At 45.6% G+C, this 22,451-nt stretch overlaps 1 protein-coding gene and 1 non-coding gene across 3 annotated transcripts; both read right to left on the bottom strand.

The window, feature by feature from the left end:
• Window positions 1-641: 641 nt before the first annotated feature.
• Window positions 642-21,837, bottom strand: CXHXorf38 (chromosome X CXorf38 homolog). 2 transcript variants are annotated; one of them, XM_059251369.1, is made up of 7 exons: window positions 21,597-21,837; window positions 21,296-21,430; window positions 15,966-16,085; window positions 11,530-11,679; window positions 9,797-9,976; window positions 3,477-3,639; window positions 642-1,881 (listed from the first exon to the last, which is right to left on the bottom strand). In XM_059251369.1, the coding sequence occupies exons 1-6, from the start codon at window positions 21,810-21,812 to the stop codon at window positions 3,478-3,480; spliced, it is 963 nt and encodes a 320-aa protein (XP_059107352.1). In that variant the 5' UTR covers window positions 21,813-21,837; the 3' UTR covers window positions 642-1,881; window position 3,477. The 2 variants fall into 2 exon arrangements, with proteins under 2 accessions (XP_059107352.1, XP_059107353.1); XM_059251370.1 differs by having other exon boundaries at window positions 15,966-16,111; window positions 21,296-21,674.
• On the bottom strand, window positions 4,509-4,615 carry LOC131900260 (U6 spliceosomal RNA). Its single transcript, XR_009376177.1, has one exon. It is a non-coding gene; the product is annotated as a U6 spliceosomal RNA (small nuclear RNA).
• Window positions 21,838-22,451: the final 614 nt, after the last annotated feature.

Genomic DNA, 22,451 nt, shown 5'->3' with positions numbered 1-22,451 from the left:
CTGGGCTACCAAGTGAGTTCCAGGAAAGGTGCAAAGCTACACAGAGAAACCCTGTCTCGAAAAACCAAAAAAAAAAAAAAAAAAAGCAGCTCTTCAAATTATTAGAATAACAATCATTTCATAATCCTCTCAGGCATAATCCTCCCAGACTTTAGGAATGTAAAACCATCCCAGAGCTCTCCCGCTGCTTTAGGAAGCCAGCAACCCTTTCTGATTTAGCAGAGCTAGTTTTCCATTAGTACTGGTGACCGACCCCTATTCCTAGAATTCAGGTGTTTTTTACAGAGTTTAGTATGTCCCATCTTCTTCAAGTTCTCTGAACTCCCTGATAAAGAAAAGGCTTAAGCTAAGGACCTGCCTCATCTTTGCGACTATAATGATTTCATCATTTTCCTCCACAAATTCCTTCGAAACTGTCAAGCACCTGTGTCCCAGGGAGGGGTTGAGTGCAAACCAAACTTTTGAATGGAGATGGGTGTTCCACAGGGAGATGAAGGCAGCCTAGGGAGAAGGCAATGGCCTTCCTGGGCTTCCTCCGCTGGTGCTAGGATTCGGAAGCACCCCTGGAGGCGGAGCTACAACAAATTACATGCATACTGTGTATGCTGCTCATGTGTCTCGTTTTGAAATTAACAACTGTATTGAAAAGTTTCAAAATACATGAGTGCGTATTTATTATAAAAATATACAAAATAAAAAAGATAAATTCCTTCTGACTACTCCCCACAGCCCCAAATCCTCTCATAGACATAACACAGCAGACAGACTTGGAAAAAAACCTTCCCAGACCTCAGTTATTATACAATACAAACAGCACTGTAGCATGCTAGGTATTATTAAACACTTTGCTTTTCTACTTATTTGCCTGTGGAGCGAGGATCTAACTCAAGGTGTCATGCATGCTGGGCTCCACCCCACCCTCTCAGCCACTTCTTGACTTAGAGGTCTTCTAGCTAATTCCCATTAATGTACTGCAGCACGGGCTCATTCTTTCTAACAGTTATGGGGCATAGTACTATGTTCTATGCCTTATTTAGCAGGTCCTCTCTACTGGCGGCTGGGTATCAATGCTGTGGTGAACATCCTTTCCGTACATACCCTGTGCCCAGAGGCACAGTTCTGTTGAAGAGATGCCTACAGGCTGATGCCTCAGTATAGAGCACACTTGCTTTAGAGCCCTTTTAACAAATCTTTCTTTCTGTTTCAATGCAATGAAATGTTACTAGCAGAAAACTAACAGTTTTCTGAACAAGCCAGTAAGGTATGACTTCACCCCTTTTTACGTTTGTATCCACTTCAATGTCTGGCACAGGGTTGACACTGGTAAGTGCGTGCTGATTGATAAGGACAAACTAACTAGACACAGGTGGAAACTGAAAGGTTCAGATCTTAAACTTCCTAGTTAGAAACCAGGTTTTTGTGGGTTAGTGAATCAAGAGTCCATGATGTGTACCTCAGATCTAGTAAGGAGGAGGTATTTCATTAGGTTTTTTTTGTTGTTGTTGTTGCTGTTGTTTGTTTTGGCAAAGTTGCAAAATAAATGCAAAGTATTGTTTTACTCTTGAAGCCTTCTCAAGGAACTTGAGAAGGGAGAACAATGAAGGGAGAAAGAAAAGACAAGACTGAAAAGCAAACAGCAACCAGGAAATGAAACCACCAAGCTGCAGGCACATTTGCATTCACATGGGTTCTAAAGTCAAAATATAGGCCAAATACAGTCTCTCTCCAGCCATTCTCTGAAGATTCAATCTTGGGCAGGCAGCTGACCAGGTGAAGGAGCGACTCATGTTTGCTGAGCCTTGGCATGGAGCGTTTCTTCTAGGCAGTTTTGGGAATATAGCAAAGTCCAGAGTTGACACGAAGAAGTCTAATTCCATTGACCTTGGAAATGAGCAGATGGAGGGAAAGGTGGAAGTTAATCTGACTCCCACAGAACACTGCATACAATGGTACAAGGCTTCTGCACAGTTCAGGAACAAATAGGATAAAATGGGGTGGAGGGGAGCGGTAGAGCTGTGAATGAATTTATGAATATGCTGAAAGAGAATGATTTGTTTGAGTATCTGTAAGAATGATGAAATCTCTAATTTTACAGAATAAGAGCCAGCTTAGCTAAGAGTAGTCATGGAACACGGGGACACAACTACTCAAGAGGCGCCAGAAGCATGGGGAGTTCGCTTTGTCTTTGGGGGAAGGGCAGCCCACTGACTCCAGGGCCTGACCTAGTAAGTAAATGTTCCGCAACCGTACTACACCTCCATTTCTTTAGGATTTATTTTATTTTGAGATAGGAGCTCACTAAGTTGCCCTGGCTGGCCTAGAACTTGGGATCCCCCCCACTGCCACCTTCCACACAGCTGAGATCACAGGCATAAGCCATCTCATGTCACTGGAGTTCACTTCTCCTCTGTGCCTTGTCCACAGCAAACTGCCAGCTAATCTTTTTCCAGCCATCCCTTCTCAGACAGTAGCCTGGGCTCTCCCTGGATAGCTCAGTCAAGCTGTTTTCTACTTGTCCTAGTGCCTCTGGCTACTCAAGCCCATTAGTGACAGGTCTATACTCGGGAGAAAGGGCAAAACCCGGCTACTTTCCTCTTGCCTTTCTCAGAAGCTAAAATAAACTACAATGTTTCTAGTTGAACACTTACATCTCAGCCCACTGTTCAGCACTGTCGGAGTAAAACTTCCCGGCAGAGGCAGGAGGACAGTACACTTCTGCCAGTGGCCAGAACACTCCCTCACATACACCTAGTCCTCGCCATGGAAAAAGCTATAGCTCAGGACCAGAAAAAGACTCTCACCTTAGAAACAGCACAAAGTCCCTGAGTGGGAGCAAAAAACAATGTAAGACTAGTATTTTGTCAAAGGACAATGTGAAATAAAAGAGAATTGTTTCCATTTTTTATTATTTGGCAGAAAACCAATAAAATAGAGTGACCTACGTTAACCAGCTTTCTTATGGACGCTAGTCAAGCACAATTAATGGCACAGTAAAAGTTGGGCACCCTGGCATCATCTGAAGGCAGAATGGTTTTTGACCATGTTACAAATGACACGTTGGTTCACCGAAGAGCAGACCTTGACTTCAGGTTATCTGGCTGACATGCTGCAGAGAGGTGAGACCTCACACGTATATGAGCCATTCATGAGAGAGAGAGTCAACTCTTGGTCCACTGTGCTTCCTTTGGGGAAGTTTGTATGTTTGTTTGTTTCAAGACAGTGCTCTCACTACGTAGTCTTGGCTGGCCTGGAACTCGATATGTAGACAAGACTGACCTTGAACTCACAGAGATCCACCTGCCTCTGCTTCCCGAATGCTGAGATTAAAGATGTGCACCACCACACCCAACCCTCATTAGGAACAGTAAGGGCACAGGGAAAGCAAGCGAGACTGTCGGTTCAATGTGGCTTCACATAAGAACACAGACATCAAAGGGATGAGGCTGCTGTGTCCCTCTTTAACATCCTGAACTCACCTCAAGGCTTCCTTTCAGGTGGCTGTCTCTCAGCATCCTTTGAAGTCTGTTTCTGATGCTGGAGATGGAGGCTGTCTAGCTTCTGCACGTCTTCTGTAAGGCCATTTCTGAGATCTGTGTTGTTTCTCAGAAACGCTTTCACCACATCCAGTCGATTCGAGATCTGCAAGAGGAAAGCGTACAGAGTGCTGCTCAGGTTAATTTGTACAACAGAAGTCAATTCACATAGAACACCGAGTAGTTTCAAGACTGGCTCCCAAGGCTGGAGCTGGAGCTCAGCAGCAGGCGCATGCCCTTCAACAACCTGTTCCTGTCTATATGTCTACCAGGAGACAGAAACACCAGCTACTGGCACCCATCCACACATAGGTTAAGTTTGTAAATCAAAAATAAACACATTCTTTAAAACAAGGCACACTCATGCCGTGTGTGGTAGCTCAAACCTTTGTCCCAGCACTGGGGAGGCAGAGGCAGGTGAATTTCTGTGAATTCAAGTCCAGCCTGCTCTACACAGTGGGTTAAAGGCCAGCCAGAGATATATGTCTCAAAAAAAACAAAGGCGTGTTTAAAAAAGGCTGAGGCAGGAAGCTCACCACAAGTTGCAGGCCTGTACCAATAAATAAAGAAATTAGAAGATACATCTATAAAACAGTATTAAATGTACAGATACAAAATTCCAAGTCAACAGGGTATGAGGTTAAAAAGTCAACACTAAATCTGCTCCTAATTATCCCATTCTCTCCTTTATGGTGACTATAACAAGCCATCTTCTTTTTTAGTTTTGCTTGGTTTTCCCGAGACACGGTTTCTGATAGCTCTGGCTGTCCTAGAATCTGCTTTGTAGATTTTTTTTGTTTTTTCAAGACAAGGTTTCTCTGTGTAGTTTTGGTGCCTGTCCTGGAACTCACTCTGTAGACCAGGTTGGCCTCGAACTCACAGAGATCCGCCTGCCTCTGCCTCCCGAGTGTTGGGATTAAAGTTGTGCACCACCATCGCCCGGCACCATCTTATTTCTTCTGGAGACATGTCTTGTGCTTGTGTGTACGCTTCACACATCTGCATGTCATCTTTGCACAGGGCCCATGCTATCCTTCTCTGCATCATTCCAATTTTAGTATCTGTGCTGCCGAAGCAAGCACATGTGTACACATTTTTGAAATCACATGATCTCTTCTATGGGAGACTATAAAGAGCATTTCATTATTTTATACACATTTTTAAAACAAGTATGTCAGTTCTTTGTCAATTTCACACATATATAATGCATTCTGACTAATCTCTCCTGCCCCTTTCATCCCTCTCTTCCTCCTACTCCTCCTAACTGTCCCTTTCCTAGGTGCATGACTTCTGGTTTTGTTCTTGTGTCCTACCGGGACTATCCACAGGAGCTTGCTGAGGTCGCCAGAGGCTACAAAACCTGTTATTTTACTGGCAGCTGCAGGGGGAGGTTTGGGGCAATCCGAAAGCAACCAGTTTAAGATACCTAAGATAAGCAGTTAGCTGGAGGGGAAGGTTTGTACAAGCTAACAGCAGCTGATAAGTCCACTGGGACATCCTGGCCTTTAGTTCCTACAAGAGAGCTGGGTAATCTCCATCAAGATCAGATTCTAGTTAAACCTGTAATAGCCTCAGCAGGAACACAAAATGGGGGGTTGGGGATTTAGCTCAGTGGTAGAGCGCTTGCTAGGCAAGGCCCTGGGTTCCGTCCTCAGCTGAAAAAAAAAAAAAACCCACAGGCACTGACTGTCAAAGAGTTCTATACAGACAGACAGACAGAGGTTTTTTGAGACAGGGTTTCTTTCTTTCTGTAGCCCTGGCTGTCCTAGAACTTGCTTTGTAGACCAGGCTGGTCTTAAACTCAGAGATCCAACTGCCTCTGCCTCCTGAGTGCTGGGGTTAAAGGTATGTGCCACCACTCAGGGGTGTGTGTGCGTGTGCGTGTGCGTGTGCGTGTGTGTGTGTGTGTGTGTGTATTTTGAGTCAGGCTCCTGTTATATACCTCAGACTTGCCTTAAACATAAGCTCCTCCTTCCCTAAGTCTCAGTATTGTTTTGTTAATTTATTTTATGTGTACGAGTGTTTTGTCTGCATGCATGTATGTGTACTATATGTATGATGCCTGCAGAGACCAGAAAAGGACATCAGATCCCCCTGAAACTGGAGTTATAGCTATCAGCCATCATGTGGGTGCTGGGAACCAAACCTGGGTCCTCCGCAAGAGCAGCCAGTACCCTAAGCCTGATTTTTACGACTGTATAGTATTTCAATTACGCAAGGTCCATTTTTCAACACATTCTGAACCTTTTGTTCAGACAACCACGTGGGATTTACTGTCACAGGTGTGACTTGCACAAGTGATGTTTCTGTTTATAGAAAGAAATAGAAGGCAGCTTTAATTCTTAGTTTTTAAGTCTTAGTTTTTTGTAGTTAGCCAGAAGTGCCATGTGTAGAGGTTATACTGATTTAAATCCCACAATATACTTCTCAAGCTTTTAGCCAGTACAAGGAATCTTATCCCAGATTCCCCATGCTTATTACAAAAATGCCAGGTACTATTACTATTATTTTGATAGTGCTGGGAACTGAACCCAGTGTTGTGGAATACTTGTTTAAGTAGGCAAAGCTGTATTACACATTTGTTTATGCTACATTTGTTTAACAATGTAAAAATGTGTTGTATTTGCATTAATTAAATACAATTAACCTGGGTTCAGAGAGGCAGGGTTAGTAACCAGTTGGCAGGAAGTAGTAGAGAGGAGCATAGCATGAGTTTTTTCGTTAGGGTAGTATGGAGAGTGGCTTCTGGGGACACCAGCTAAGAGAAAGTTAGCCAGTTGCTACTCTAACTCTCTGAGCTCGAAGGTTTTCCCCCCTAGCCTTAGAATCTTGAATTTTATTAGAACGACAGAGATTTAGTTAAAGCGACCTTTACTGAACAGAATATCCCCCCCCCCCCCCCCCGCCCCAGGCTACGGCCTTAGTGGTTGGACCACTAGCAGTTTGAAGTGCAGCCACTGTGACAAAGGTAACCTAGCAACCTAGGGCCATGCACTTGCCTACCACTGAGCTAAATGACTAGCCCCTGATTTGGGGCTATAGCATGTTTATTACATAGGGGACCACCAACTCCACACCAACTCCAGATTATTTAAACTCTAACAAGGAATACTAGTCCAGCAGCCCACAACAGTGCAAAGGCAGCTCTTCAGCTTTGGAATGCAGAAAGAAGGGACCAGTGTGGCCTCTCTGCCTGCATTCAGTTATAAGACTCCAATAGCTAGATGCTAGATGCTAGGGATGAGCAAGGCTGTGAGCAGGATGACTGTAGAGCAGGGAGGGGCAGGCAGATGCTGAAGATGACAGGTTAGAAAGCCTGCTGACAGGTTAGAAAGCAGACAAGGGGCCGGGCGGTGGTGGCTCACGCCTTTAATCCCAGCACTCGGGAGGCAGAGCCAGGCGGATCTCTGTGAGTTCGAGGCCAGCCTGGGCTACAGAGAGTTCCAGGACAGTCAGGGCTACACAGAAAAACCCTGTCTTGAAAAACCAAAAAAAAAAAAAAAATAAAAATAATAATAATAATAATAATAATAATAATAAAAGCAAGCAAGCAGACAAGGAGACCACCCTGCAGGTTAGCTGGAAGACTGAAAACCTGCCTAGAGCCCCTACAAAATGCCAGGCTTTGGCTATCCCTTGGAAGCACAAAAAACACGAAGAGCATAGGTGGCATTTTTGGTCACGGCAAGTGTTCTCCTAGACTCTGCTTGGTGCCCTGGCCAGACCATAGGGCTGTCTGTCACATGTAGCTAATGCAGGCACCGTGTCAACCGGCCCCGCATACCACACTAAGTTCCTCACAGGACTCACAGTCCTCCCTAGGGCCTCTTCTCTCTTGGTTTCCTAGCAAGTGTGAGTCTGCAGTCCCCAAATGGGTTTGCTCCCTTCCACTTAGCTCCTTTTTTGCTTAAAGGTTTTATGCAGAACCCTCTGGTCCTCCTCCACAGCCTGCTCCAGTTTTCTGTTCCAAATTGGCTTGTTTTCTCATTCCAATCAGAAGCAGAGCTTCAATCTTTCCCTTTTGTGAAAGCAATAAACACATAAATGTGTTTAAGGTATTCATAGCTCCAGCAAGAGTGACTCCTCCAGCTTGAAGGCAAGGCAGATTAAAGGAAGGCGTTGTCCTGGTATGTGCTACTGGTGAGACCCTGTCTCCAAACAAACAACGAGAAAGTCTGGGTTCCATCCTCAGTACTGTAAAATTTAACTGATCAAAATTCTTAAGAATGGTGATCTAGGTGTGACATAAACGCCTGAAAGGCTAGTATTTGGGAGGTGGAGGCAGGAAGATCAGGAGTTCAAGGTTATCCTTGGCTATACAAAAGAGTTTGAAGGTATCCTGGGCTCTCTGAAAAAAAGACAAAAAACAAGAAACAAAAAATGGGGTGGTGGTGGGGAGAAATGGAAAGCTTGTGCATTTTCATGTAAAGGGGAAGAGGAAGTAAATATGAAAACCCAAAAGTTCTAGAAAATTGTAGTCATACAGGCTTTGTTACTTTAACTACCTGTGTGACTTTGCGTGGATTGGCTCCCAGCTCACTTTCATATATACAAATTAATGACAATATTAATATGAACTAGGAGATTTTGGGGGGGTGGGTTCAAGAGTCAATTTATTAAAAGGAGTTTAGCATTGTGTCTGGCACACATTCATTAAAAAAAGGCTTAATTTGCTAAATTAGCCAGTTAACTAGTTAACTGTGTGTTTGCCTATTATTCCAGGCAAAGGATGCTAACAGTGTCGCACTTCCAGCCACTTAAGCTTAAACTCCCTTTCACATTCCACCTGTGACTCCCTCACCATCTGAAATATGAACTATTTCATGGTCTGTTGAACAAAAAGGCACAGAAGATAGATTATCTTTCCTACGTAGAGACCTAGTGCCCCTTTCCTGACTCACACAAGGTAAGGAGAGCTAGAAATGTACAGTGGCCAGTGCCTCCCAGGTAGCAGACCTGCTGCTGCACATGGAGGGCTACACATTTCCAACACTTATTACCTGCTCCCCTATAAAGCAAAACTCCGGCGTTTCCCTACTGATTCCAGGGACTAAAGTCCAAACAGCTTGGTGTGCCACACTCCTCCCTGATCGTCCCACTTGTGCTTTCTGGGCCACTGCCCAGCCCAAACTAACTAGCCTTCCACACTTCTGCTAAGAGCATCCTTCCTCCCAGGCCAACTACTGATCACTTACTAAATCTTTGAGTTATAGCTCAATAGCATCTTTTCCTTTTTTGCGAGGGAGGGTTTCCCCCCCGGAGAGCTGATAACCCATCAAGCATCTTGCTCCGAATTCTGTTTTAACTCTTATGCCACTATTCCACTTTGGGGCACATATTAGGTCCTCAGATATGTGCTAAGTGAAAATACCCGTTAAAATATATGATCAGGGGCTGGAGAGATGGCTCAGAGGTTAAGAGCACTGACTGCTCTTCCAGAGGTCCTGAGTTCAATTCCCAGCAACCACATGGTGGCTCACAACCATCTGTAATGAGATCTGGTGCCCTCTTCTGGCCTTCAGTCATATATGCTGTATATGTAATAAATAAATCTTTAAAAAAATATATATATATATGATCAGACTGGGCGGTGGTGGCACACACCTTTAATCCCAGCACTCGGGAAACAGAAACAGGCAGATCTCCATGAGTTTGAGACCAGGCTGGTCTACAGAGTTAGTTCCAGAGAAACCCTGTTTCAAAAAACTAAACCAAACCAAATCAAACCAACAGAAAAACAAACATACGATCAGTAAATACTGGAAGAATATGTACTTCTAGAAATCTTGACTTAAAAATCAGAAACCTGGCTCTCTTGTCTGTCCTGGCTGGAATTTTATGTCAACTTGACACAAGCTAGAGTTATTTTGGGAACCAGAACCATGATTGAGAAAACGTTCCCACCAAATTGGTCCATGGGCAAGCCTGTGGGGCATTTTCTTGATTAAGGATTGATGTGGGAGGGCCCAGGCCTAACTCAATGTGGTTGGTAGCACCGCTGGGCAGGTGGGCCTGAGTTGTCTAGGAAAGCAGGCTGAATGAGCCAGTAAGCAGCATTCATCCCTGGCCTCTGCTTCAGTCTCTGCTTCTGGGTTCCTGCCCTGACTTTCCTCAGTGATGGAATGTGACCTGAGTTGTAAGCTGAAAGAAACCCTCTTCCCCAAGTTGTTTTCCGTCAGGGTGTTTATCACAGCAACAGAAACAGTGTTGGAACCAGCATCGCCGCCATCTCTTTCCTCCTTACACTTCATCCCTCCCTTTACCTCTTCTGGCAACACCTCTTCTGCAGCTGCTTGAAGATACATCTCTTGCAGTTTTTCCTTCAGCAGTTCCGTTTCAATTTCATGGATTTGGCTCGCACTCAAGTAACTTCCTGTTTCGAATTCACACCCATCTCGTTCATCCTCCTCAGGAATGTGAACAGCCCAGTCAGATGTCAGCAGCTGTGGGGTGAGCACACAAACACAAGTGCAAACTACTTTTGATGAATTCTTTGAGAACGTCATCCATGGACACAATGTATTTTGATCATATCCCCTCCCTGCTCCTCCCCAACTGCTCCTGGGTTCACCCTCACATTAAAAGTTCATTCTTCAGTGTATCACTGTTTGCAGTGTTGGGGATGGAACTGAGGGACTAACGAACCTACCACCGAGCCACACCCTCAGCCACTTGTACTTGACAGCCTGAGTTCCATCCCTGGACCTCATACAGTGAAGGGGAGAACAGCCTCCCAAGAGTTGCCCAATAATCTCCACACGCACTGTGGCATGCACACATCTCTGTGGGTGGGAAGATACTTGTGCACATCCATGTGGGCACACATGCACTCACACATACACACAAAATAAATGAACTATTTTAACGGAAAAGAAATTCTACCGGGGAACTCAAAGAATTTACAATAAAATACCTTTACCTAGACCTATTTTAACCATACACTGTTATTAAAGAAAAACTCCGCTCTGTTAATCCCACATGTTATGCCAGCATTCTTCCCTTTGTTCACACTAGCCGTCCAAATAATAATAGAAAATAAAGAGGAGGAGTCTGGAGTGCTTGCCTGGCATTAGCGAGGATGTGTGTGCGTTATCATCAGCATTGCACCAATAATAAAGAAGTACATTTTAGTTTAAATAAACATCAAATCCATCTTTCTTCTGTTTGAAACAGGGTTTCACTTGGAAGCTCAGGCTTCCCAAGAACTTACTATGTAATAAAGGCCAGCTTTGAACTAGCCATACTTCTGCCTCAGTCTTCCTAGTGCTGGGATTTACATGCACCACCACACCTGGCTTAACATCAAATTCTAAATGAGTGACTATGGATATTTCTGACCTCTTAGTTTTGTATGCCAGAACTGTTAAATGAAGTTCCAGATGGGCATGGTATATGCCTATAATCCCCGCACTTATTAAGTAGAGGCAGGAGGACTGCCACATGAACATTTGTGAACAACCTAGTCTATATATCAAGTTCCAAGGCCAGGCAGAGCTAACAGTAAGATCTTGTCCTAAAAACAAAACAAAAAACCAAACCAAACCAAACCAAACAAACAAACAAACAAACAAAAAAAACAACCAAATGCTGTGGGATGTATGGCAAATGTGTTGCTAATTAATCAATAAAACACCGATTGGCCGTTGGCTAGGCAGGAAGTATAGGCGGGGCAAGGAAGAGAATAAAGCTGGGAAGTGGAAGGCTGAGTCAGAGAGACACTGCCAGCCGCCATGATGAGAAACAGCTTGTGAAGATGACGGTAAGCCACGAGCCATGTGGCAAGGTATAGATTAAAGGAAATGGATTAATTTAAGCTATAAGAACAGTTAGCAAGAAGCCTGCCACAGCCATACAGTTTGAAAGCAACATAAGTCTCTGTGTTTACTTGGTCGGGTCTGAGAGGCTGTGGGACTGGCGGGTGAAAGAGATATATCCTGACTATGGGTCAGGCAGGAAAACTTTAGCTACAACCAAATAAATATATAAAGATCTTTACCTGTTCTATTCTAGAATATACTGCTACAATCTCTGGAATATTCTTGAATTCATTCAGAAAATTTTGGATCTTTATCTGAAAATCTCGAAGCCATGTAGAAGATACTTTCATCTCTGAAGAGTGCATTATCTCGTTCCGACACCGAATTAGCTACAGAAAAACAAAAACGAAGTTGAGTTGGTATGGCTCAGCAGGTAAAGGTGCTTGGTGCCAAGCCCCAAACCCTGAATTCAATCCCCGGAGCCACCCAGTAGAAGGTCTGGTGGACTCATAGTTGGTCCCCAGTTAGGGACGATTTGGGAAGCATTAGGAGGGTGTGACGCTGCTGGAGGAGGTGCCTCCCTGGGGTCAGGCTTGCAGTTCATGTGCACACTCAGCTGTTCCTGCTGCCTTTACTCCACCATCACTATGGACTCTAACCAACGAAATGCTTTCTTTTACAGGTTGCCTTGGTTACAGTACTAGCAAAGTAACTAAGACAGAAGAAGAAAACCAACTCCTACAAGTTGTCCTTTGACTGCCACATGTGCGCAGTGGCACAGGCCCTTTCTCAACAAGCAAATAAATGTAATAATAAAAGTGCAAATAAATGCAATAATAATAAATTGGGCATAACATTTTTAATAAGTCTTCTAAATTAATAGGGTAAACTGAGACATTTTTAGCTCTAAAAAGAAATTACAGAAAGACTTTACTGAATTATAAAACCGACCAGTGTGGTATCCAGAGGACAAGAGCTGGACCTTTCCTGAGACCACCACATAATCTATTTTAATAATTGAAATGGCATACAGGACAACGAAGCCCTCTCGCCCCTAAGTCAGACTTTTATTTTGTGCCTGCCCAGAGAGCATCTCTCAAGCAGAAGTCCCTGTTGGGTCACATACTGAAATGCTCTCGAGGCTCAGGGGACCCTTAGTGAAGCTGAAGGAAGAAGGGATTGGCATCAACCGGAGAATGGATGTCCCATCTAAAGCAGCAGCTTACACTCAGCTTGTTGCTATCGGAGCTTTATGAACTAACTCAGTGTCACCAGATCTGCTTTATTTCCAAGATAGAAATTCAGGTCTAATGACAATGAAGTCCAAAGTTGGTTTAAAATAACCAGGCAGGAACTGGCAAGATGGTTCAGTGGGTAGAAGCGCTTGTCACCAAGCCTGACAACCTTCAATCCCTGGGACCCACATGGTGGAAGGAGAGAAGTGACTTTTCAAAGTTGTCCTCTTACAGTCACATGACCACACCTATATACACACACACACACACACACACACACACACACACACACACACACACACACCCCCCAAATAAATATATGGTGGTTAAGAGTACTTGTTGGCCAGGCAGTGGTGACACACGCCTTTAATCCCAACACTCGGAGGCAGAGGCAGGTGGATCTCTGAGTTCCAGGCCAGCCTGGGCTACAGAGTGGGTGCCAGGACAGCCAGGGCTACACAGAGAAACCCTGTCTCGAAATGCCGCCCCCCAAAAAGGCACTTGTTGCTCTTGCTAAGAACCTAGGTTCAGTTCCTAGTACTCACATGGTGCCTCACAACTTTCTGTAACTCCAGCTCCAAGAGATCTGATGCCCTCTTCTGACCTCCAAAAGCACATGGTACACACACATACACACAGGCAAAACACTCAGACACATATAAGAAATGTTAAAAAATTATAGATAAATATAACAATTTTATAAAATCAGATAAGACAAATAAAGCAGGAGTACAAGCCAGATTTTGGCTCTAGAATACTGTCAAGGGTTAAATTGACATACAACCCACTGACACAAATAACAACTGAGGCAGAGAGATACAAAGATGAGGCTGGAGAGGTGGCTCAGTGGTTAGAGCATGTGCCAAGAACACAGCTTTGATTCCTAACATTTACATGGCAGGTAACAACATCTGTACCTCCAGTCCAAGGGGACCTGGAATCCTTTGCTGGCCTCCACTGGTACAGCATACACATGCTGCACAGACATACATGCAGACATAACACCCATACATGTAAAATAAAAACAAATCTCTTTTTATAAAAAAGGTTGACAGTCATGGTGGCATGCAGTAGTAATGACAGCACTTGGGAGGCAAGAGAATCATGAATTCAAGGCACACACATTGATACCTTGTCTCAAAAAGAAAATAATACAAAGAAACCTCCATCCTTAGTTGTGGAAATCATTCTCCTAAAATGTCTTTGTGCTGGCAAAATGTCAATTTGACATAAGCTAGAGTCATTTTGGGAAAGGGAACTTCAGTTGAAAAAAATACCTCCAATTGACTGGCCTGTGGTACATGTTTTCGATTGATGGTTGATGTGGGAGGGCCTACCTCACTGTAGGTGGTGCCACCTCTGTTATAAAAAGCAGCACCCCTCCATGGCCTCTGCATCAGCTTCTGCCCCCTGGGTTCCTGCCCCATCTGAGCTCCTGCTCTGCCTTTCCTCAGTGATGGACTGTGCTGTGGAACTGTAAGCCCAAGTAGAACCTGTCCTCCCAGGCTGCTTTTGGTCATGGCAACTATCACAGCAACAGAAACCTTTATGAAGTTCTTGTTTCCTTTCTAAACATTTCTGCATCTTCTTTCCCCCAAATGTCTTCAAACAACCTGTCAAAGAACAAGCACATTGGCTCCAGATATAACTGTAGGCTGCAGCAGACAACACACACATGCACGAAATCTTTCAGTTCCCATCCAGTGCCAGGAAGCTGTGTAAAGGGAGATTTCTGATTTGGAAATCATGATGAAAACAAAACCAACTTTTGCTTATGAAAAAAACGGTGCCACCACATATTTAAATACAATTCAACTAGTCTGTGTTCTTGGCTGGAAGATGGGGTCAACACTATGTTAAATCTTCATCTCTGGGAGGGCACAAAGGGATTTGTATCTTCAGCTGCTGCCATGCTGCTGAAATAGTGTCATTCTTGACCAAAATTATAAATAATCCAAGGCTTCTACACACTCTTTTCAAGGACCTCAAAATTATAAACAAGCAAGGGTTATTCTTTGGTGATAGTGAAAAATCAAAATCTTCCAGAGTTCTGTGACAGGGAGAGTGATCTACCCTGACATGTATTATGCATTAGTGTTCATATTTTCTTCAGTTCCTCCTAATTTGATCTCATGGCTATTTTACAGGACAGTGTGTGTGTGTGTGTGTGTGTGTGTGTGTGTGTGTGTGTGTAGATAGGGATGGAATTTAGAGCCTTGTGCATGCCTTACAAGCACTTTACCACTGAGTTTCACAACTAGTTCTGCATTGGTATTTTTTTTTTTTTTTTGTAAGTTTTTTGAGACAGGGTTTCTTTGTATAACAGCCCTGGCTATCCTGGAACTCACTTTTATAAACCAAGCTGGCCTCAAACTCAAGAGATCCACCTACCTCTGCCTCCTCAGTGCTGCAATTAAAGGCATATGCCGCCTCCACCACCCGGTGCCCTGTGTTTTTTTGTTTGTTTTATTTTGTGTATGTGTGTTCTATGCATGTGCGTGTGTTCATGTTTCTGTGTGGAGGCCAGATGTCAACATTGGGTATCTCCTTTATCCACCTTCACCTTACTTTTTGAGATCACCTCTCAGTGAATTTGGAGCAAGTCCCCGGGCTTCTACTGTCTCTGGCCCTGCCCCCAGTACTAAGATGACAGATGTGCACTGCCACGCCCAGCTTTTACATACGTGCTCAGAATCTGAACGTAGGTCCTCATGCTTACACAGCACGTACTTTACTGACTGACCCAACTCCCCAATACCTCAGACCTATTTTTTCATACAGAAAACAACTTTGCTTTTGTTAATGGCAGAGGAGAGAAGATAAATCTGAGCTCCATGTACTTAAATGGCCAACAGCATTGTGGTGGCTTGAATGAAAATGGCCCCATAGGCTCACATGGAGTGGCACTGTTAGGAGGTGTGGCCCTGTTGGAGTAGGTGGTCTTGTTGGAGGAAGTGTGTCACTGGGGGTGGGCTTTGAGGTTTCAGAAGCTCAAGTCGGGCCCAGTGTCTCTCTTCCTGCTGCTCGGGGATCCAGGTGTAGAACTCTCAGCTACTTCTCCAGCACCATGTCTACCTACATGCCACCATGCTTAATGTCATGATGATAATGGAATGAACCTCTGAACTGTAAGCCAGCCTCAATTAAATATTTTCCTTTATAAGGGTTGCCATGGTCACAGTGTCTCTTCACAGCACTAGAAACCCTAACGAAGACAAACACAGGAACAAAATGTCAGGAAACTCAGGTTCTTGGACATCACAGCAGGTACACATGCCATGAGACCCATGAGTTGTTTAGTGATGCCAACTTAGGACTGAAGTCTTTCTTTGACTGCCATTCTGAGTGCTGCTATGCTACGCTACATGGCTGGCTTATCATGAGGAGTTCATTCCAGCCTTCCCAGTAGTGAGCAGAGGGGATGGGTGGCCAGCTCTTACCTCTGTGACTTTCTTCCGGTCAACCATGAAGTGATCACAGGAGTTGATGAGACTCAACAGAGCAACTGCATCACATTCCTCAGGTCCTCGTTTGTCTGCCAGTCCTCGAGGCATGAAGGCCTAGAGTAAGGGAGGCACCAGGTCACCTGAGTGGCTAGAGAGGCAAAGTCTCTCCATTTCCCAACTGATGACTGATGTTCTCTCATTCCCTCAAGTTTCAAGCTAGAACCTCCTGAGTTCAAAATGCAAGCGGGGAAAGTCCTATCACGCTAAGCCTTAGCAAGGGCAATAACTGAAGGGCTGCACCATGCCTCTGTACTATTACATATAGCTCAGGTAACTGGCTTGTCCTTTGCTTTTGCTTTTTTGAGACAGGGTCTCTCTATATAGTCCTGGCTGTCCTGAAGTGCACTATGTAAACCAGAGTGGCCTCAAAGTCTCTGAGATCCGCCTGCCTCTGCCTACTGAGTGCTGGGATTAAAGGCGTGCACCACCATGCCCAGCCTCCTGTCTTTTTTGTTATTTGAGACAAGTCTCACTATGTATCCCTGGCTGGCCTGGAACTAGCTATGTAGACCAGGCTAGTCTTGAATTCAGAGAGCTCCACCTCCCTGTCTCCTGAGTGCTGAAATGTAAGGTATGTACCACCAGCTCCCGCCCTGTCTTAGAGGTACAGATTAGAAAGAGAAATACTTTTGTCCCACCCTTTTCCTTGGTGAAGCTGCAGTACCTGTGTCATGTCATTAAAGAAGACCAGGTAGTTCCTTAGTGACTTGAGAAACTTCTATCCATCACCACCAAAACCTGGAGTGTAACAGAACCAGCTTCAAATGCCAGCGAGGCCACTGCCTTATAGCCTTAGGCAAGTTATCTAATCCTCAGTCTCTGTCAGTCAAAAGGGGAAGTATCCTCATCCACATCAAAGGATGGTGTGCGGAGGAACTTAAGTGAACACGGAGATAGAGCACCGTGCTGAGCACATGGTATAAAGACATCAGCAGCAACAGCAATTATGACGCCAATGGTGTGAGGTGAGTAGGTCCCACAAAGCGGGTAGACAGGGAGCTTGGGACTGAGACACCAGACACACTGGAAGGCTTCATAGCACCATCCTTCCTTTAGCTGAACCTTCTAAAATGAGTCACACAAATGCCGTGACAGCAACACTCAGAAGAGTAGGCAGGGGTAGGGTCACTGCCAGAGAGGATAAGGAAAGGTAGGGGTGTTTAAAAACAAGTGGTCAGTTCAGAGTGGTGCAGGCCCCTAGAAGGAAAAACCATGAAGCCAGTAGCTGTAGTACATACCTGGAAAACCAGTAGTTGAGAAGTAGAGGTAGGAGGATCAAAGAGGCCAGCCTGGGCTATACAGCGAGACTCTATCTCAATCAATTCAGGGCGTGGGGGTGTAGCTCAGTGTTACTAGTGTTTTCTTAGCATGTGAAAGGTCTTGGGTTCCACTGCCAGCCTTGGAGGGAGGAGGGAGAGGGCTGAAGAAGGGAGGTCAAAGATGCAGTGTAGGGGCAGGGAGAGAAACCAGGGCTGCATGAGTTGAAAACCATGTGGGGGCTGAAGAACAGAAAGATACCAAATCCTCTTTTTGAGGAGGTTCTGCTAAGTAGATGTATGGAAGGCTGATAGAAATGGGGAGACAGCTGGAAGGAATGGATTTAGAGGAACTCCTTCTCCCCTAAATTTTATTTTATTTTCTAAGTATTTTTCAAGTGGTTCTAAATGCAGCTCCACTGGGCTATGATCTACCCCCTTGAAGTATGTAAGTCAGAGGTTGTCAGTCAGATAGTTTTTAGCACCGCCCTCAAAGAAACCTCATATCCATAAGCCATCACACCTCTTCCTCTAGGCCCTAGCAGCTTCTCAAACTACTTCTGCCTCTACAGATAGATGTGCCTATTCTGCACAATTCATGTGAATGGACTCACATGTTGTGTGACAGGTTTCAGGTTTCTTTCATTCAGCATGTTTTCAAGATTTATCCCTGCTCTACTTTGCATACTTTACTCCTTTTTTTTTTTTAATACCAACATGCTATTCCACTGTCTGGACTCTTGTTATCCATGTGTTGCCTGGAAGACCACTGGATTGTTTCTACCTTCTAGCTATTGTTTATAGTCCTGCCATGAACTCGTGTGTATATGTTTTTATTGTAGACATGTATTTTCAGATTTGGGGGTGTTCTGGTAGGGAGGGGGACTGAAATTAGGGGTTCACTCATGCTAAGCAACCCATAGCCCTGATTTTTCTTCTTTATCTTTTTTTTTGTTTTTGTTTTTTGTTTTTTTTCGAGACAGGGTTTCTCTGTGTAGCTTTGCGCCTTTCCTGGGACTCACTTGGTAGTCCAGGCTGGCCTCGAACTCACAGAGATCCACCTGGCTCTGCCTCCCGAGTGCTGGGATTAAAGGCGTGCGCCACCACCGCCCGGCTCTTCTTTATCTTATGTATATACCTACAAATAGAACTGCTGGATTATAGAGTAATTCTGCTTAATCCTTTGGATTAGTTAGTTTTATGACAACTTGACATAAACTCAAATCATCTGAAGGGGAGGAAACCAAATTAAAGAAGATGCCTCCATAAACTCTGACTGCAGGCAAGCCTGTAGGGCATTTTCTTAATTAGTGATTGATGGAGGAGGGCCCAGCCCATTGTAGGTGGAACCATCCATGGGCTGGTCCTGGGTTCTACAAGAAAGCAGGCTGAGCAAGCCATGGGGAGCAAGCCATGGGGAGCAAGCCAGTAAGCAGCACCCCTCCATGGCCTGTGCATCGGCTCCTGCCTCCAGGTTCCTGCCCTGACTTCTTTCAATAATGAACAGTGATATGGAAGTGTAAGCCAAATAAACCCTTTCCTCCTAAGTTGCTTTTGGTCATGGTGTTTCATCACAGCAACAGTAACCTTAACTAAGACAACCCTTCTTTTTGAAAAATTAAATAATAGTAAAGCCATTTGTATGGTAATGGGAATAAGCTGGGAAGCCAAAGAGTGGGCAGCTAAAGACGAAAGACCTTGTGCAGATGGGAGGGGATGAGCTCCAACACACAAGGGAGGGAAGGACAAGCGGAGAGTCACTTTACAGCAGAAAGAGACACATAGAGATGCAGAGCTGTAGGTTCAAGGGAAAGACAAGTCTGTGCTTGGGGCACCCATCACGTCATGAAGTGGAAGCAAGGCTAGCAGCTGGAATGAAGAAGGGGAGTGGGAGGAAGAGCTTGGTGAGGGAAGGCACGAATAGATAGCTCCAGGAACAGAAGCCCACAGAGAGGCCTGCCTGAAGCACTGGGGCTCAGGGTCAAGAGCAAAGGAAACCAGCGAGTTCCCATCAGAGATTCTTCTCTCAAGTAGGAGCCTATGATGCTGTCGTTTGGGCCCGAGTTGGGCCAGGCACATTCAGAGGAAGAAAACAATGACGATAACTACAAAGGAGTTATCACAACGATGGGCAGCGAGCACGAGGCCACTGTGGCCAAGGCAAACAGAAGGAGAAGACTATCAGTACTGAGAAGCAGTGGAAGACAAAGAGCAGGGAGTGTCTGAGTAAGAATGGCAAAAGCAAGCCCAAGTTCGATACCTTAGGAACCTGCTGTGTGGACAGGGATGGGGTGCTAAGTCAGGAACCGAGACCATGGCCTTAGAGAGGGAATGTAGACACGAAGGTGAGCTAAGTGGTCTTCAGGTGGTCAGCAAGCACAGGGAGGAAAGTCTGGCAAAGAGCGGGTGGCACAGGCTTCAGAAGGACTCCAAAGCTATGAGAGCCATAAGAGAGACCGAACAGGTCTAAGCCAGTCACTACAAAGGGGAGAGTTTTACTTCTTTCAGGTGTTTTTCCCAGTATGCTCTAGGTAAAGGTAGAAATTGGAAACACTATTGCAGCAATACAAAAATGGTGGTGGTGGTGGTGGTGGTGGATGGGACTCAGTGGTTAAGTGGACTTACTGTTCTTCTAGAGGACTGGAGTTTGGTTCCAGTCACCCATGTTGGGAGACTCACAACCACCTGTTACTACAGCTCCAGTGGATCCAACTCCCTCTTCTGGCTCTAGTGAGCACCAGAACACAGGTGGCATGCACTCACACATTAACATGATAAAAACTTTTCTTCATTTTTTCAGACAGGGTCTCTCTGTGTAGACTAGCCATGTAGACCATGCTGGCCTTAAACTCAAGAGATCTGTCTGCCTCTACTTCCCGAGTGCTGGGATATCAGGTAGGCACCACCAATTCCAGCCCAATAGAAACTTATTTTTAAAGTTTTATTTCTGTGCATTCATGTTTTGCCTGCATGTATGTCTGTGTGAGGGTGTTGAGTAACCTGGAACTGGAGTTATAGACAGTTATGAGCTGCCATGTGGATGCTGGGAATTGAACCCAGGTCCTCTGGAAGAGCAGCCACTGCTCGTAACTGTTGAGCCATCTCTCTAGCCCCCATTAGAAACTTTCTAATCTTTTTTTAAAAAAGGACTGCTGGTATAGTGGTACATATCTGTAATCCTGGCACTTGGGAGATGGAAGCAGGATGGTTAGGAGTTCAAGGCCAGCCTGAGTTACATGAGCTTTTGTCTTAACAAGCCAGATAAAGACAGGGAGAGAAGAGAGGTAGACCCAACATGTTAACTGCAGTCCAGGCAATTCTCTCTTCCTGCCAATTGTGTGCTTGCCCATACACTAACTCAGTCAATTTGTGTTAGGAAGCTACTTCTCACCCCTCTCTCCATTACTGAGCTTCCAGGAAACACCAAGAAATAAAAACAAATTCCCAATCAGTCCAGGTAGTAAGTCACAGTGCCAAAATCTAAAGACAGGCCTAACAACCTCTACCTCATAACTCACCACATTTCTACCTTCTAAAATTTGTACCTTAGCTAGGCACTCCATGGCCAAAATGAGCCTTTTAGTGAGCCTACCTTAAGGCACATCTTATCTGTTCTTCCACGTCCCCCAGTCGGTATCTTTTTCCCCTTCTTTGGAGACAAAGTCTTAAACTATATAGCCCAGGATATCGCCAAACTCACAGCAACCCTGCCTCGGCCTCTCCAGTGGTGGAATTATAGGCGTGAGCACTTGGTTTCACTATTCGTCTTGTCCCAACATCGTTTTGAAATCTTTACTATAGCTTCCAAGAAGCAAAGCTCAAATGCCTGCAGGAAGCAAAGAGATAAAAGCTTCTATTTACTGAGCTGGGATGGGTCCACTTTAACAGCCCTTAACCACTAGAACACTAGGCCAACCAATCTCTTAGTACCTGTGGTTTCTGAAGTCCCTACTTGCACTCACACCCACCCTCCGCCCCAGGGCACCAGGTGACCTGCCTTCTGCTTACCTTGGCTACCTCCCAAGCGTCCACCGGCCAGAGGCCAGGCCGGCAATTTCCCCAGTGCACGTCTCCATTTCTGTTGACGTGATGCCTCAAGATCTCGCGTTTCCACTCTGTGCACACTTGACACTGAGGCTGAAACTACAGGAGGCAGAGGTGAGGCGGGACCCGGATGCGCGCGGGGCAGCGAAATAAGTACACCCAAAAAGCCATAAGCAGCCCCGCCCCTCAAAGGAAAAAGACACCAAGCACGGGGAACTGGGGACAGGCTGCGGATATGTGTCCCAGCACCGGGTGAGCAGCTTACCTGGCGAGCGCGCGGGCTGCACCGGGAGCCGCCGCGGCAGGTGGCGTGGGGACCAAGGCCGGGAACTGCAGCGAGCAGTCCGCGATGGAAGGAGAGCACCTCGCGGCCGACGAAACCCTGCAGGCAGCTGCGCAGCAGCAGCAGGCAATGTCCTGCCTTCACCCAGTTTTTGTACTCAGTGCAATTGAGGCGCGCCGCCAACTCTGACAACACCATGTCTCACGCCCGGGCTGTGAAAGGCGCGCGCGCGGGGGGAGGGGGTGTGGGGGGGGAGGGGCGGCAGCGGCAGTACGCACGCGCGGGATCCCGGGAAGCTTCCACGGCGCAAGCGTCGGAGAAGCTTCCACGCAGCGCAGGCGCAGCCCCACCCAGGAGCCACCCCCACGCTTAGCGTCGTCACTCGTGACAGAGGCTAGAGGCGGACCATTCTTCCACGTCCGGGAAGCCGCAGCTCCACAGCTTAAAGGAACCGCCTAAGGTTTGTAGACTTGAAACATTCATATGCAGCTTCTCTGATTAAAGCCCTTGGGCTTTAATTCTCATTTCCCCAAATACCCTGCTAACCCTCTAACCAGCCGGATGTGCGGACTCTCATTTTGACTCCTTAATTGTAAAGATGGAGTAGTGCTCAAGGCACGTTTCTTGAATGACATGTTCCTTGCATCATGCACTTCTAGAAAATGAAGTCGTTCCTAAAGCTACAGAATAACCGCAGCGAATCCCTGACATCAGTAGAACAGTCTCTGCCTGAAGGGCGGGTCTGTTGTGTTGTGTGCCCCCAGCATGTGCTACGCTGACACTAGGGCCAGAATCTCCATAACTGGAGCACCTGGCAGAGACAAGGGATAATGTGGT

Source organism: Peromyscus eremicus, chromosome X, assembly GCF_949786415.1.
Source record: "Peromyscus eremicus chromosome X, PerEre_H2_v1, whole genome shotgun sequence".
NCBI lineage: Eukaryota > Metazoa > Chordata > Mammalia > Rodentia > Cricetidae > Peromyscus > Peromyscus eremicus.
The sequence above is the reverse complement of the archived record's forward strand: the minus strand, read 5'-3'. Positions and strand labels throughout refer to the sequence as shown.